This window comes from Chenopodium quinoa, unplaced genomic scaffold, assembly GCF_001683475.1.
Source record: "Chenopodium quinoa cultivar QQ74 unplaced genomic scaffold, ASM168347v1, whole genome shotgun sequence".
Classification (NCBI taxonomy): Eukaryota; Viridiplantae; Streptophyta; class Magnoliopsida; order Caryophyllales; family Amaranthaceae; genus Chenopodium; species Chenopodium quinoa.
The window spans coordinates 1,567,009-1,580,694 of NW_018744835.1; the positions used below are offsets into that span (position 1 = coordinate 1,567,009).

Below are 13,686 nucleotides of genomic sequence, written 5' to 3' on the forward strand. Positions count from 1 at the left end.
ATGTATCATACTATCATTGTATGGTATTACTACTGTGTATAATGACATACAATGATACATAAAGTAAAAAAAAAAACTCTTTACTCTTTCTTCTTTGTCTATAAACCATATTCATTTGTGGAGTACGTTTCTGTTTGGAACAATATGAGAGCCTTGCATGTTACCAGATTTGGAGGTGGAGTTTATAAGAGACATCAAAGGCTCAGTCACACTTTTTTTTTTTTTTTTTGAAAGGCAAGGCTCAGTCACACTAGTTTATTTGAGTTTTGATTTTATTTTATTTTTTTAAATCCAATCCTAACACGTTATGATTTTGATTTTAAGAAATTTTTTCAAGTGATAACGTTTACCTGTCATAAGATAATGTCATTACGGTTATAGATGACTGGTTTTTATAAGACAAATTTCTTGGAAAATAAGTAACATAATCTATAACAAATACAAAGTACTTTGTATGATTTTTTATTTTATATTGTGGTAATTTTAATTTTAATAGGAGTTACAATAATCATGGTACAAAAGATAATATTGTACAAAAGTTTGTTTTGTTTTTAATATGATTATCCAAGACTTGCTTCACTAATACAAATATTAGAATATACGATCATTTGATGCACAAATACGTGCATACATGTACGTATTATATAATAATGGTTCAAAAAGAATAGTACATTTTAAGTATGTTTTCTTTACAAATCATAATTAAAAAAAATTAAAGCTAATCGTACATAAATAACAACAAACTGAGACATGAATTTCACTTTCACAATCTCACAGATGCATTTGTAACTGTTGTAAGACCAAAGTGTCACTATCAAAAAATACAAGCAACTCAGAGCTACACTAAAACATCGTGAAGCTACTTAACAAAGATGCACTTTGGTCCCTTTGATTTCCCTTTAACTAGCACAATGAACAACATTGTCACGTCTTTTCGTGCTTTAATCCGAAGGTCGGCATTATGTCTTGGTATTTACACAAAAGCTGAGATTTTGAACCAAAAAGCGGTTGTCTATGTGAACCTTATAACTTAGAAGCAATCTAGCAATTAATACCACATTGATTACCAGCAGCAGCTTTCTCCGCATCAGTGGTGAAAGGATTGATCCGAACCCAGAGCAAGGAGAAGATGGAAGCAAGAAGAACGGACCAAACGATAACAATGGTAGGTGTCCTGTTTTGACGACCCAACAGACCCTTGAGGAAGGGATACAAATGGGCAATCACCCAGAAGGAGAAGAAGAGTTTCCCAAAGAGAGGACCCCATGATTGGTAACCACTGTTGATGGCATAAGAAACACCCGCCACAACACCAACCAAGTTCACGATCAGGACAGTGGTGGGAGGAATGAGAAGCGATGTCCATTTAAATATGTAAAGTTCTGCAAAATCACCATCTTCATCGGCTGCCTTGGAAGTAACGGTAAAGTTGGTATCAATACCAGCAAGCACCTTCAGCAAACCCTGGAAGACGGCAAACAGATGGGCTGATGTGCCTCCAATAACCCAGAACTGCTCGTTTCTCCACCAGTCTTCGATGGAAACTCCACTCCATCTAAGCTCAAGAATACCGGTAGCAGCAATGGACATAAAAAGCATGATAAACAGCACACTAGCAAAGTTGCTTAGCTGCAAGAAAACACAAGAAATTATTTCAGAATCAACCTTTCTGGAAACAAAAGACTAAGTAAACATTTTGACATGTTCTACTTCGTATAATTATTGACAGAATTCCAATTTATTTAGTCCAATAAGTCGAAAAACAATACTTACCGTGGGAATGATAAATTTATTTGTCAAAAGACAGATAGCTGGCAAAATACAGTAGGCAATAAGTGGAATAGACGTCAGTGGATAGACGACAGTGTTGATGTATGCCAATCTCTCCAAGAACCTCAACCTCCCCTTGTAACCGTACCATACAGGACAATGCCTGCTAAGCATAATCTCAATAGACCCCAGAGCCCATCGAAGGACTTGATTCAAACGATCAGAAAGATTGAGGGGAGCAGAACCCTTAAAGGCTGGTCTGGGAGGCATGCAGTAGATAGAAATCCAGCCACGAGCATGCATCTTAAATCCAGTCAAAATATCTTCTGTGACGGAACCATAAATCCACCCAATCTGGATAATAAACATTATTATGCAACATAAGCTTCTCAGTTATTTTAAACCCAAAAAAAAAAAAAAAAAAAAAAAAAACTTTTTCAAATAATGAAATCGATCATGTAGAAAAATCTTGTCAAATTTAACAAAATAGTTCTTTGTCCTCAAGCTTCACTAGATAAAACATATGTTCAATTGTCAACAAACAACCGATCTTTTATTTTTTAATCGAAAGGCTTAATTGATTCCCATATGAGTGAATGACAAAGATGAACTTACAAAATGACTGGGGATTCAAAAACATACTACCTTTTCATTTTTAATAAATAAACAGTTTGCGGGATCTTAATATCTTATACCATCAAAGAGTCAGGAAAATAAAATAAGGTGGATAAACCGTGACAAGGGGTAATTTTGTAAATATCGGCATAAACAAGGGGCTGTTATAGACAGATTTCCTGAAAAGCGTAAATTTTCAAATTTTTTCCTATTGGAATGAAGGTTTCTACTTTGCTCACCTCTTTACCCCATTCTGATTTGTCCTCGTATCCACAACTAATAACATGGATGGCTTCTTTCAGCAGTGTTGCAGGATTTGTTGTAGGAGGGATACCCCCCATTTCCATGAAGGTGGCTGCAATGAACACAGGTGACTGACCAAATCGCTTCTCTAATCTCTTCTGAGACATGAGCAGAGATTTCTCATCCTCATAGCCTGTCCAACAAAAAAATCAGGAATTATTTACCTCTTTAGACCCACAATGGCAGTAGCACCACCCAACACTAATTTTTACTCTTTAGCCCTTACTATTTAGCCACAAGACAATAAAGAGTAAAAAAAATGTTTATCATCTGTACCTTCAACACCCTCTTCAATGTCTTCCATGTTGAAAATTGGTATGGAAGATTCACTTCTTTTGGGTCCCCTCTTCTTATCCGTGTACTTTTTATTACCACTCTTCCCCTTCTTTCTTGATCCAAAACAGTTTTTGATGATGAAATTTGGTTCCAAATCCTCTTCACTTAATACTGGATCATACCCATACAGTGCTTGTCTGTTGAAACAACATCCAGTACCCACATACACTGGCCCTTGGATACCATCCTGCCCTTTCATGTTGATCTGCATAATACAAGGACAACAATTATTCAAGCTTTGATACAACTAGGAGACAGGTCTAAAACAATATTTTCAATATTAGAGAATGGACACTTACATCAAAAAATACTATATTTCTGTTAGCATATCGATCATGCAAATCTATGCCATCAAATCTTTGAGGGAATTGCACATAGCAGACTTTCTTCCCAAGAGCAGGATCCATCATGAAACACATAGCTTCTTTAAGACATTTGCTGTTGTTGAAGTAGTGATCACAATCGACATTCAGTAGGTATGCGCCATTGGTCAGTACTGCAGAAACACGAATCTGCAGAATCCAGTAAACTTTTAGTTTAACTCAAATAGTCGCTAATAAGTAAAAATAGAGAAATTATAACTTTTCCAAAAATAATGATGAAGCAAATATGATAAGCACAAGTGCAAGCTAAGACATCAGGCATCACAGAATAGAAGTTTAGGAAACCACATCAAATGTGATGAATGTGTCAAATAATACATGAGTACTAAAGAGTAAAGACTGCACATTATTTAAAAAAAGAAAAAGGTGGGAAGATTGAAGCGTATACGAACCAAAGCATTCATGGCACCAGCTTTCTTGTGATGCTGGAAGCCAGGTCTCTTCTCACGGGAAACATAAACTAAACGTGGCAGTTCATTTCCATCCATGTCAAGGCCTCCACTGTGGCCTAAAAACACCTGTATAGCCAAGGATTGTTAGATCATGAAGGGAGGCAAAATAACGAGAGATTAAATTACAGTAACTAAAGATAATGATTTTACCTGAATCATTCCTGGATGGTCCCTGGGGTTATTTCCAGGCCAGGCAGTTCCATCTTGCATTGTCCATCCTTCTTCAGGTACCTTCTGTGCTTTTGCAACAAGGGCGTTGATTCGGACCTTAAATTCTTCATACTCTCTCTGCATTTAAAAGGGCATCAATCATTACTCTCCAGAGATTGAACAGTAATGGACAGTAGGCTATTTCAAAACCTTACAGGCAAGGGGAAAATGGGCCCAGGCTTGGACCACTTGCCGAAAGAAGGATTATTTTATAGAGTATTATTAATTTAAAAAAATATTGCTCAAAAAGGTCATTTGGTCCTTAAATGGGCTGGTTTACAAAGCCGTATCTTTTAGACTAAGTCCATTGACCCAACAGTTCAAGCCGAGCCTCAACGGAGTACTACACAAATATATCTTAAATAAACACAAAATATATATGATTGTTACCTTCATTGATCTACGCTCCTTGACAAAAGATGGCTGAATTTTGTCTTTTAAGTAATCGATCTTCTGTTGAAAGTAAAATTCTGGAGCCCTTGGCTCAATATTGAACTTCTTACAGAATGGAACCCATTTCCTGGCAAACTCAGCAGTCTCAGAAAGACCTTCAAATGTCAGCATAGCAGACCCATCATCTGAAACGTAGCAAGAAACTTTGTCGACTGGGTAGTCCACTGCTAGAATAGACAGCACAGTGTTAGCTGTAATGATAGGCGGTTCTTTCAGAGGATCCACAGTACTGACAAACACATCAATAGGAGCCAACTGTGATGGCTCTCCTTCGCGGTCATGCCTAGCAAAGTACGCATAATTTTCAAGATCAGTCTTGTCCTAATGACCACAAAAATAACAATAATTTGCCAATCCAAAAATCAATAAACATATATAGTTCAAAATGCTCACAAGTGACGACACTAACAACACATACAGGAGAGAGTAAGATAGCAATGCAAACTGACCTGAATGCGAGCCTGTCAAGGTATGTCTCACGATTGATAGGATACCATTTTGGAAACTGATCCAAAATCCATGACATTGCGAACCAGATCTCACAGATAACTGATGTGAGCCACAGAGGATATGCATCCTTCACAGGATGGGTTATACGATATTGCAAGAAGAAGGCTAAGATGATCAGCCGAAGAACAATCACAGCTCGATAAGGAGTGAGATGCGATGAAGGGATAGGGACAATGCGACTCATTGGTTGACGCACATCATCAGCCCTGCAAAAGAAAAAATAAGGTTTCATTTCCCATGTTCCAACTCAAAACAAGCATGATCTAGGACCAAGCCTTTGTCACCACTTGGTGTAAGTAGAGCGTAAAATTAGAGCAAATGGGATCTCAGGAAAACATTTTAATGCAAACCTCATAACCACCCTCCTCCCCTCCCCGCCCCCCAAAAAAGATAAAAATAAATATAAAAATAAAAAAGAGAGCAGAAAAGCACAGGACAGATGCTCACATCTGGAGTTCTTCACCATTTGAACCAGAGCCTTCCATGTCACCACCTCCTTTTCCTTCTGAATATCGATTCCCCATGTGAGTCATATTTTTCTCCTGCTTGAGTTTCCAACTTTCAACTCTTTCCTTCCAGTCTACACTACCAAGCCCATATGAATTCAAGTCCTTTGAAGGGTCCACAATTCTCACAGGAACTGCCACGACATAATTTATGGCATTAGCATCAAATATAACATACAAAATGAAAATTACTGACATTCGTACCAATACAACAGCATGATTAACCAAGATTACCTGGTTGGGATGGATCAATATAAGGAAGTGAGTGGTTACCACGCTTCTCAGGACCTATAGGACCTGATGTGCTTCTCACAGATTGATTGTCAGGTGTGGCACTCGGGATCTCCCCGGACACCTGAGACAAAAAGAAAAATGAAGTAAGCAGCTAGCTTTCCAGCCATAAACAGTAACCAAAATTCACCCAGCAGATAACTAGGGTGGAAACTGGAAATACCCTATAAGTACATTGTCGAGCACATCCAATATGAATGGAAAAAGGTCCTATGGCTGATGGTGACCAAAAGGACAATCTCATTTATATTCAGAAGCAAGTAACAAACTAAATAGAATATATAACTCAAAATTTGGTTCAAACTACTTCCAAGTCAAGAAGAGAATCAACATAGATAAATCACATCACCTGACAGTGAAACATCAAAAGTCACTGAAACCCCATATTATTACCGGAATAACATTGAAAAATACACAATAGCTAATAAGTAATTGCATTTCACATAGCAATTATCAAACTAAATATCTGCACAATCAATTTGTAGCAAAGAATCACTAATTTCTCATAGACCAGTAGATTAAAGCTTCCAAGGTGCCCTGATACGGAAGACTGAATATGAGCTCATTTCCCAACCACAGTATAGCAACACAGACCATTTGGGAGACCAAACCATAATTTACAAGACGCATATAACAAGAATTATCCATCAATTAAAAAAGGAAAGAGCTGGAAGAGAAATTGCATTTGTCACTTACCACTTGACCATTGGTAAGGAGAGGAATTGGCTGAGATCCGTGTCTAGAAGATGAGGAGAGGTCTACATCTTCTCCCTGCCATTCATTTCTAGCCTTGTTGGTTCCCCTAGTATAATTGAATTCATTCTCCAAATCATCAACATCATCCTCCTCATCATCTCCTTCCACTCGAGGACTCCCTGATGCAAAACTCATGTTAAAAATTATTCTCCGGTGCTAAACAGGCAAAATTTAATAAAATAAATGAAGAATTATTGATAGTCAAAAAGATATAAAGTATATAAGCTAAAACAAGCAAACCTTTTTGTCTCTTGTATCGAGTCTTGCACTGGGGGCAACACTGATTTCCATCTTTTCTTTCATACTCATAACAAGGCCTACAAACTGGAAATGCACATTCGTTGCAAGCAACAAAGACACCACCATTTGAAGTAACTCCCACAGTATCCCCACAGATCTGACAGATTTGGCCATCCAAATTCTTCAAAGGTTTGGACTGCAATTTTCACAAAATAAAAAACCGACACTCGTCAAATGGCTATAAATTACAAAGAAGACTGCTGATCACAATGCACAAGGCTCACATCAACAGCTAGAAATTGAAATAATTGACTAGACAATAGAATATAATGACACGTCTGCAATGGAAACAATCTCAAATAAATCCTTCAACATGCATCTTGCTCCGATTCAAACAACATTTTGAATCAATCTACACCATCTTACATGACACTCATCAATTCTAAGTAATACAAAGCAACATAGATAAAGACACAAACTTTCTAATCCAATTGTTATTGACATGATCATGAACGAAATTTATAATCCACTATCCCATGAAGAAGATTATCATCTAATTAACCCGAACAATCAAGCATCAGAACTCTGATCACTCGCTGCAGCACAAAATCACACAGAACAATCATCTAATTAACCCGAACAATCAAGCATCAGAACTCTAATCACTCGCTGCAGCACGAAGTCACACACAACAATCGATCAAAACACAAATCCCACTCAAACTACCCAATTACTTTCATGAATTATCAATATAAACAACCAAAATCACTTAATTGAAGTTCAAACTTAAGTATCAAAAGTCTAGCTCATTTGATCCCATAATCAGAATTGAGCTATGAACAGTAAATTACTACTGTATCACTCGTCATAAACACTAATTAATCTCAATTTCGGTCAATTTCAGACATCATAAACTCACTATTACATCAATCATCAATTAATCTGAATTACCAATAAACAATTCACAACGTTCAATAATCAAAACAGATCAAACTACTGATTCAATCAATCACATCATAGATCTAATAATTATAATAAAACACAAATGTAAATCTAAATTATAATAATAAAAAATTAAAAAGATGCAAAATCTTGAACAAATCAAATCAAGATTAAATTTTGACTAAGAAAACTCACCCCACTATCAGTACTATCATGCCGAATCCTAACAAGTTCATTTCTATTGTAAGATCCAGCCACCATACCAGAAGTCGCCTCCATTGTTAAGCTTCAAAATTTTCAGCAAAATCAACCCAAAATGAAGCAGATTTTTTGTGGTTCAGGGGTATTTTGGGAGATCTGAAATGGGTAATTTGCTCAATTTGTAAGAAAACCCAAGCAAATGAAAAGGGTAATATCAAATCATATCGATATCCCCTGTTTCTTCGCCTCCCTTTCTATTTTCTCTCTCCTCCCCTACTCTCTCTAAGTACACAACACTTTCTCTATTAAGTGGGCTTTTATTAGTTTAATGTGTCTGCTCCTAATGCATTACTTAATTCAATTATGATTGTAATTGTAATAATGCAATATCATTACTTAATTGTATTTTGACTTGAGTGATTTTTAAGATTGAAATCAAGTATTTGTCGGTGTAGTTTTGTTTATAAAGGTCACAAGTTCAACTTCTAGTAATTTTTTTTTTTTTTTTATCTACTAATTTAAGTTATGCTCCGTAATAAATTAATACTAAGTAATTAATTTATTTTACCAAATATTATAAACTATTAAATAATATTATAACGAGATTCGATCCTATATCAAGCACTAGTTTAAAACTTCGGCTAAGTAAGGTTGTTGCATCTACAATAACATTACAATGTTACACTTCACAAAATTGAACATCATTTTAATTTAATAAGCTAGAATTGCTAACTCTGAGTTTTTTAAAATCCAAAAAGTAATATTGCTTTTGTTTTAGTTTTACGTGTATTGATTTTTGTAAATTGATCAACATCTAAATATGTATTCCATTCATTACATAAATAGCGCAACATTTTTCATTTACGTTTTTTTTATAATAATTACAACAATTTCTATTTGACAAGGATTCACCATTATAATTATTTTTCTCTCCGACAAACTCTAATTTTTTTTAATTATATATATGTATTTTACTAACAATTAAATAAATTCACACTAACTATACTTTATATTATAAAATATCAATATCGATCATCACCACATAATTGTCCTAAATTTTATGTAAAACCTAGTGTTCAAAATATTACTTTGTATGAAACAAAACTAGTAAAACTTTTACTATGTAGAAACGAATAGTCCATAATTAATTTTATTTATATTTTTAGGAAAGTTGTCCGTAATTTATTTAGACATGAGAATGTAAATGTGATACTCCTATTAAAAAGGATAATAAAATGAATGCAATTTGTGATACTTGTATTTTCCATGTTTATGGAAAATAAAAAAATGTTGGAGACAGTCTGTACTTGTGAAAATGTAGTGTCGGTAGAGTCTAGTAATATGAAAGCCCAAAAGACAAAAATGCCCTGTCGGTGGAACTCGCTTGTTTGGTGGACTCGAACATTTTTTGGCTACTTAAGATCTATCTTAATTTACAATATTGCCCTTGTAAAAGTTAAATGTTTTATCTTTGAAAACTCGGATGTCGCTGTCAAATAGCTGTTTCCAGTGAGGGTAATTTCGTCTGCAATGACTAATTTAAGTAGTTGGGTTGGATAGATACTTCCAACTGACGCTAACGTAGTAAGTAGCGTATGTCAAAATGGGAGCATCACTACAACACTCTTTTACTTTCCTTTTTTTTTTTTTTTTTTTTTTTTTTTTTTTTTTTTCACATAAATAAAACCTGTTCTTCATTTTTTTAAAAAGGTTATGTTCAGTTTATTTTTTTATTTTTTTTTTAATGTTCAATATTTTTAAAAACATATTCATAATTTTTTTTTAATCAGTGTTTAGTTATTCTTATATGAAGTATATCATTAATTCAATAATTAAAAAATTATGAAAACTACATAATACATATTTAGTTTGTATGAGTTGCTTGTAAGTGGCATCTCATTGATAGTTTCTTACCTTAAAGATTAGCGTACAAATTAAATAAGAAGGGCAAAGTGTAGTTAATTATGAAAATCAGATTAGATCAGAAAAGTTCAGATTAGATAAACAAAATTTAGTATAATTTATTAAACGTCACACATAACACTTGAGATTACGAGAATAGGGGGATGTAAGAGAATATCCTACTAGTCTACTACTCCGTACTAACCACAAGTAGATGTTGAGATTCGGAAGTTGAGGACTGAGGTACACACTATCTCTTCAACCAAGCTCGCTTGATTGGATGAAACTTAAACGTCTCACTTACGTCACTGTAGGCATGGAAAATTTGTCTTTGTGCCACATTGGATGTTGTACGGTTCAATAGTCAAATTATTTACTCGTTACTTATTAAATGTTTAATTTAAATTAATTAATTTGGGTGAAATATTTTAAATTAGTCCATTTTAATTATTAAAATCAAACATGTGTATTTTGATGGTCAAAACACAATATGATGGGTTAAGCTATGACAAATGGGTCATGATTCTTAAACCCAACTTTGAAGTTCAATGCACATCATATCGGGGTGGATCACTTTATAATTAAAGGCTTAAAGCTCTCTCTAGTTCATTTGGAAGAGGAGGACAAAATGGAGACATTCAAAAAACACAAAGTCTCAAAACCTACAACTTTTCAAGTCAAACATCTAAAGATTACATATTTACAGTAGTTTTAGGAGAGTTTGACCATTGTTCCATTCACTTGGTATTTCATAAGTTTAAAATTTAAATTATTTTTACTAAATTTTAAAATATTTTGGTTTACTAAATTTTAAAATATTTTGGTTAAATTTAAATTATTTTTACTCATTTAATATTGTATTTGCTCTTTAAATTTTCTAAAATTTATTGATTAGAAGTTGAGAACTCATTTTTAGTGAGCTTAACATATTTTTATTCCTCAAAAAAATAACTGAACTAACTATTAATAGAGTACGTATTGCTTTTGGTGTCCCTTCACAATTGTGTATTGTTTTTATTTTCTAATAGTACTCCTATATAAATTAGCCTCACAATATGAATTTCAAAAATCATAAACCAACATTGGAAGTCAATTTGCCAAAAAAAAGACTGAAAAACGTTGAAACTGCCTCATAGTACGTGTAGACAGTAGACTACTAAGAATTTGAAACTACAACTGAAAGTCACATACTTCAAGTTTACTGAAATGTAGTACATGATAATATATATGATATGCTTTGAACATGCTAAAATGCTGCCATAACAAGTCGCATCAGTTGCTTCGCACATTGAACATACTAAAAATGTTGGACGACGTCCATTGCTAATACTGCTGCTCCTTCTTGGCAGACTCTATGTCCTTCAGCATAAACATCTTCTCAATACAAACTTCAACGATCATAGCATCATCTACCAAGTAACCCTTCGGCGAATCATGTAGATCACTGAGAGAAGAAAGGCTGGGTACCCCCAACTATCATCACTTGCAGAAAACCAGTTATAACCTGCAAGATCAAATAAGGAGACTAAATTAAGTATTTCAAATTGAGGACTGTAACTAAAATTAGACATTGTATTTTCTCACAGTATAATGATCTTACAGAGTTTTTTGTGATTTTCTCCTTCGCGTTGGTTTTCCAAGTTAAGAAAATATTCAACATACAGTTTGTTACCATGAGTTAGCTCAGTGATATTGTCTAACTGCAGAAACAATGAGGTATTCTCCATTCACGTTGCGGTTCCCTTTCTTGCATACAGCCAGTTTCCTGGTAAAAGTACAGGGAAGATGCATGAATCAGAAGTTTACAATTTTAGAGTGAAAATTTCCTGTTCTATGGTAATTAAGCTAAACTAGTAATTCTTGCAATGGTCTTTTCTACAAATTTTTTTTTCATAAAGTGAGATTTGAACAACCTTCTTGTCACGCTACCTCTTAATATCATGTTTATAGGACCAACTTAGCCAAAAGGTTATGTTAAGTTGAAGTCGTCTATATTTGATTTTATATTACAAATTTACAATCCATCAAAATCGATTTCTGTTAATAAAAACACCACACTCGTGGTTAAACTTTTATTAGTATGCATGAGTAAATGGAAATGATAAATACATACCATGACCATCATATCCATTCAAACAGAACACAGGAGAAGATAACGGATCACTCGACAATGAGAAATTTTCAATTCTTCAGGTATAGCTCTTGACAAACTCCGCTTCCACAATCGACATAGTAGATATCTTTGTGGTAACTCATCATTCAGCTGTGTCTTCAGATTACTAATATACTCTTCATCATCACCTGTGATGAGCAAGTCATCAACATACACCAAGACAATAGTCTGCTTTCCAGATTTCACCCTTGTGAACATGCTGTAATCTCGAGTAGACTGAGAAAAGTCTCTTTCCTTAAGAAACTTTGTAAGTTCCTTATTCCATTGTCTCGAGGCTTGCTTAAGCCCATATAAGCTCTTCTTAAGCTTGCACACTTTCCCATTAGGAACCTTTGTATAACCTTGAGGAGGATTCAAATATATTTCTTCATCAAGGAACCCATGTAAGAAGGCGTTGTCGATATCAAGTTGGTGCAATTTTCAATTCTGGATTGTTGCAAGACCTATGAGGATTCTTACAGTAGCAAATTTTGCAACTGGAGAAAACGTATGCTTGTAGTCTTTACCTTTCAATTTTGACTTTAAAAACTAATCAACAAGAACAACATTACAACAACAACAAATGTCAGAGTCAATTTAAATGACATCCAATTAGAGGTATAATTGCATAAATTGCAAGAGGGCAATCAAATGAAAGCAACATATGAAAATGAAAGTAAATTCAATAAAAAAAAAATAAAAACAACCCTAAATCAAAGAAAACAATAAAAATTAATAGAAATCAGAAAATAAAATATAAAGATGGTAAAAATTGTGACCTGATGAATTTGAGACATTAACAAGAACAGGAGGATCAGTAAGTTTGGAAAGTGAGGTTTCGGGAACAAAAGAATGTGTAGAAGATGATGATTTATGGAGTTTTGTCGGAGGAGTAGGTGTATCGTCAATATAGACAACCTCAAGGAGGTTTAGTGGTTTGGAAACTGGAGTTTTTGAATTATTTTTATCGTTGTCGTCGTCGGAGGCGATGCACTAGATTGGTTCAGGTAACATCTTTGATCTTTTGTTGAGTGAGTGAGGTGATGTGATGGTGGTTTCTTTAGTTTTGTTCAAATGTGGGTGTTAATGGCGGGATTCATATACTCTGTATTAATAAGGTGGTGTAGAGTCTTTTGACTTCCTTATTCCTTAGTTAAAGTTGTTCATTTATTATAATTAAAATATTATTAAAAAAAAACAATTAATAAAATTTTTGGATATCTAAAAAACACTAGATATTCAATCCAATTAAAAGTAATTTATTTTAAAGTGAAAGAAAAGTTCCTAAAAAACTCCCTCGAAAGAAAGGGTTTGCTCCTTCGAAATTCGAACTCCGTTCTTGACGGTGGCTCTCCGGCTATGACTGACGATCTCGTAGAAAACTACTCTGCTTTGAATCTGGAAGAAGATGAGAATGACCTGGTGGATTTAGGAGGATCGAAAGACTCAGATTCCCATGAACAATTGGAGTTGATGCTGGTTAGAAAACTCTTGACTAATCGACCCGTTGAGGCGTTTAAGAGGACTATGACCAGAGTTTGGGCTCTGGCGAACGGTATGTTGATTCGTGTAATTGGCCCTAATCTTTGCGCTTTTCAATTCTTTCACTTGAAGGACAAAGAAAAGGTTTTGAAGGGGCGACCATCACAACTAGAAATAGGCCG

At 34.5% G+C, this 13,686-nt stretch overlaps 1 protein-coding gene across 1 annotated transcript; it reads right to left on the reverse strand.

The window, feature by feature from the left end:
* Positions 1-612: 612 nt before the first annotated feature.
* LOC110704485 (cellulose synthase A catalytic subunit 1 [UDP-forming]) lies at positions 613-8,046 on the reverse strand. Its single transcript, XM_021882269.1, has 14 exons — positions 7,963-8,046; positions 6,826-7,021; positions 6,526-6,704; positions 5,773-5,893; positions 5,480-5,672; positions 4,972-5,238; positions 4,460-4,805; positions 4,010-4,147; positions 3,800-3,925; positions 3,324-3,536; positions 2,965-3,229; positions 2,625-2,821; positions 1,774-2,124; positions 613-1,629 (listed from the first exon to the last, which is right to left on the reverse strand). The coding sequence occupies exons 1-14, from the start codon at positions 8,044-8,046 to the stop codon at positions 1,042-1,044; spliced, it is 3,264 nt and encodes a 1,087-aa protein (XP_021737961.1). The 3' UTR covers positions 613-1,041.
* Between the last annotated feature and the right edge of the window lie 5,640 nt (positions 8,047-13,686).

Excerpts from the sequence above, each read along its gene's own strand:
- LOC110704485 (XM_021882269.1), bottom strand. The coding sequence starts at position 8,046 with ATGGAGGCGACTTCTGGTATGGTGGCTGGATCTTACAATAGAAATGAA. Across the intron at positions 7,022-7,962 it reads ATGATAGTACTGATAGTGGG|TCCAAACCTTTGAAGAATTT; the intron begins GTGAGTTTTCTT and ends TGAAAATTGCAG. Across the intron at positions 3,230-3,323 it reads GAAATATAGTATTTTTTGAT|ATCAACATGAAAGGGCAGGA; the intron begins GTAAGTGTCCAT and ends TGTATTATGCAG.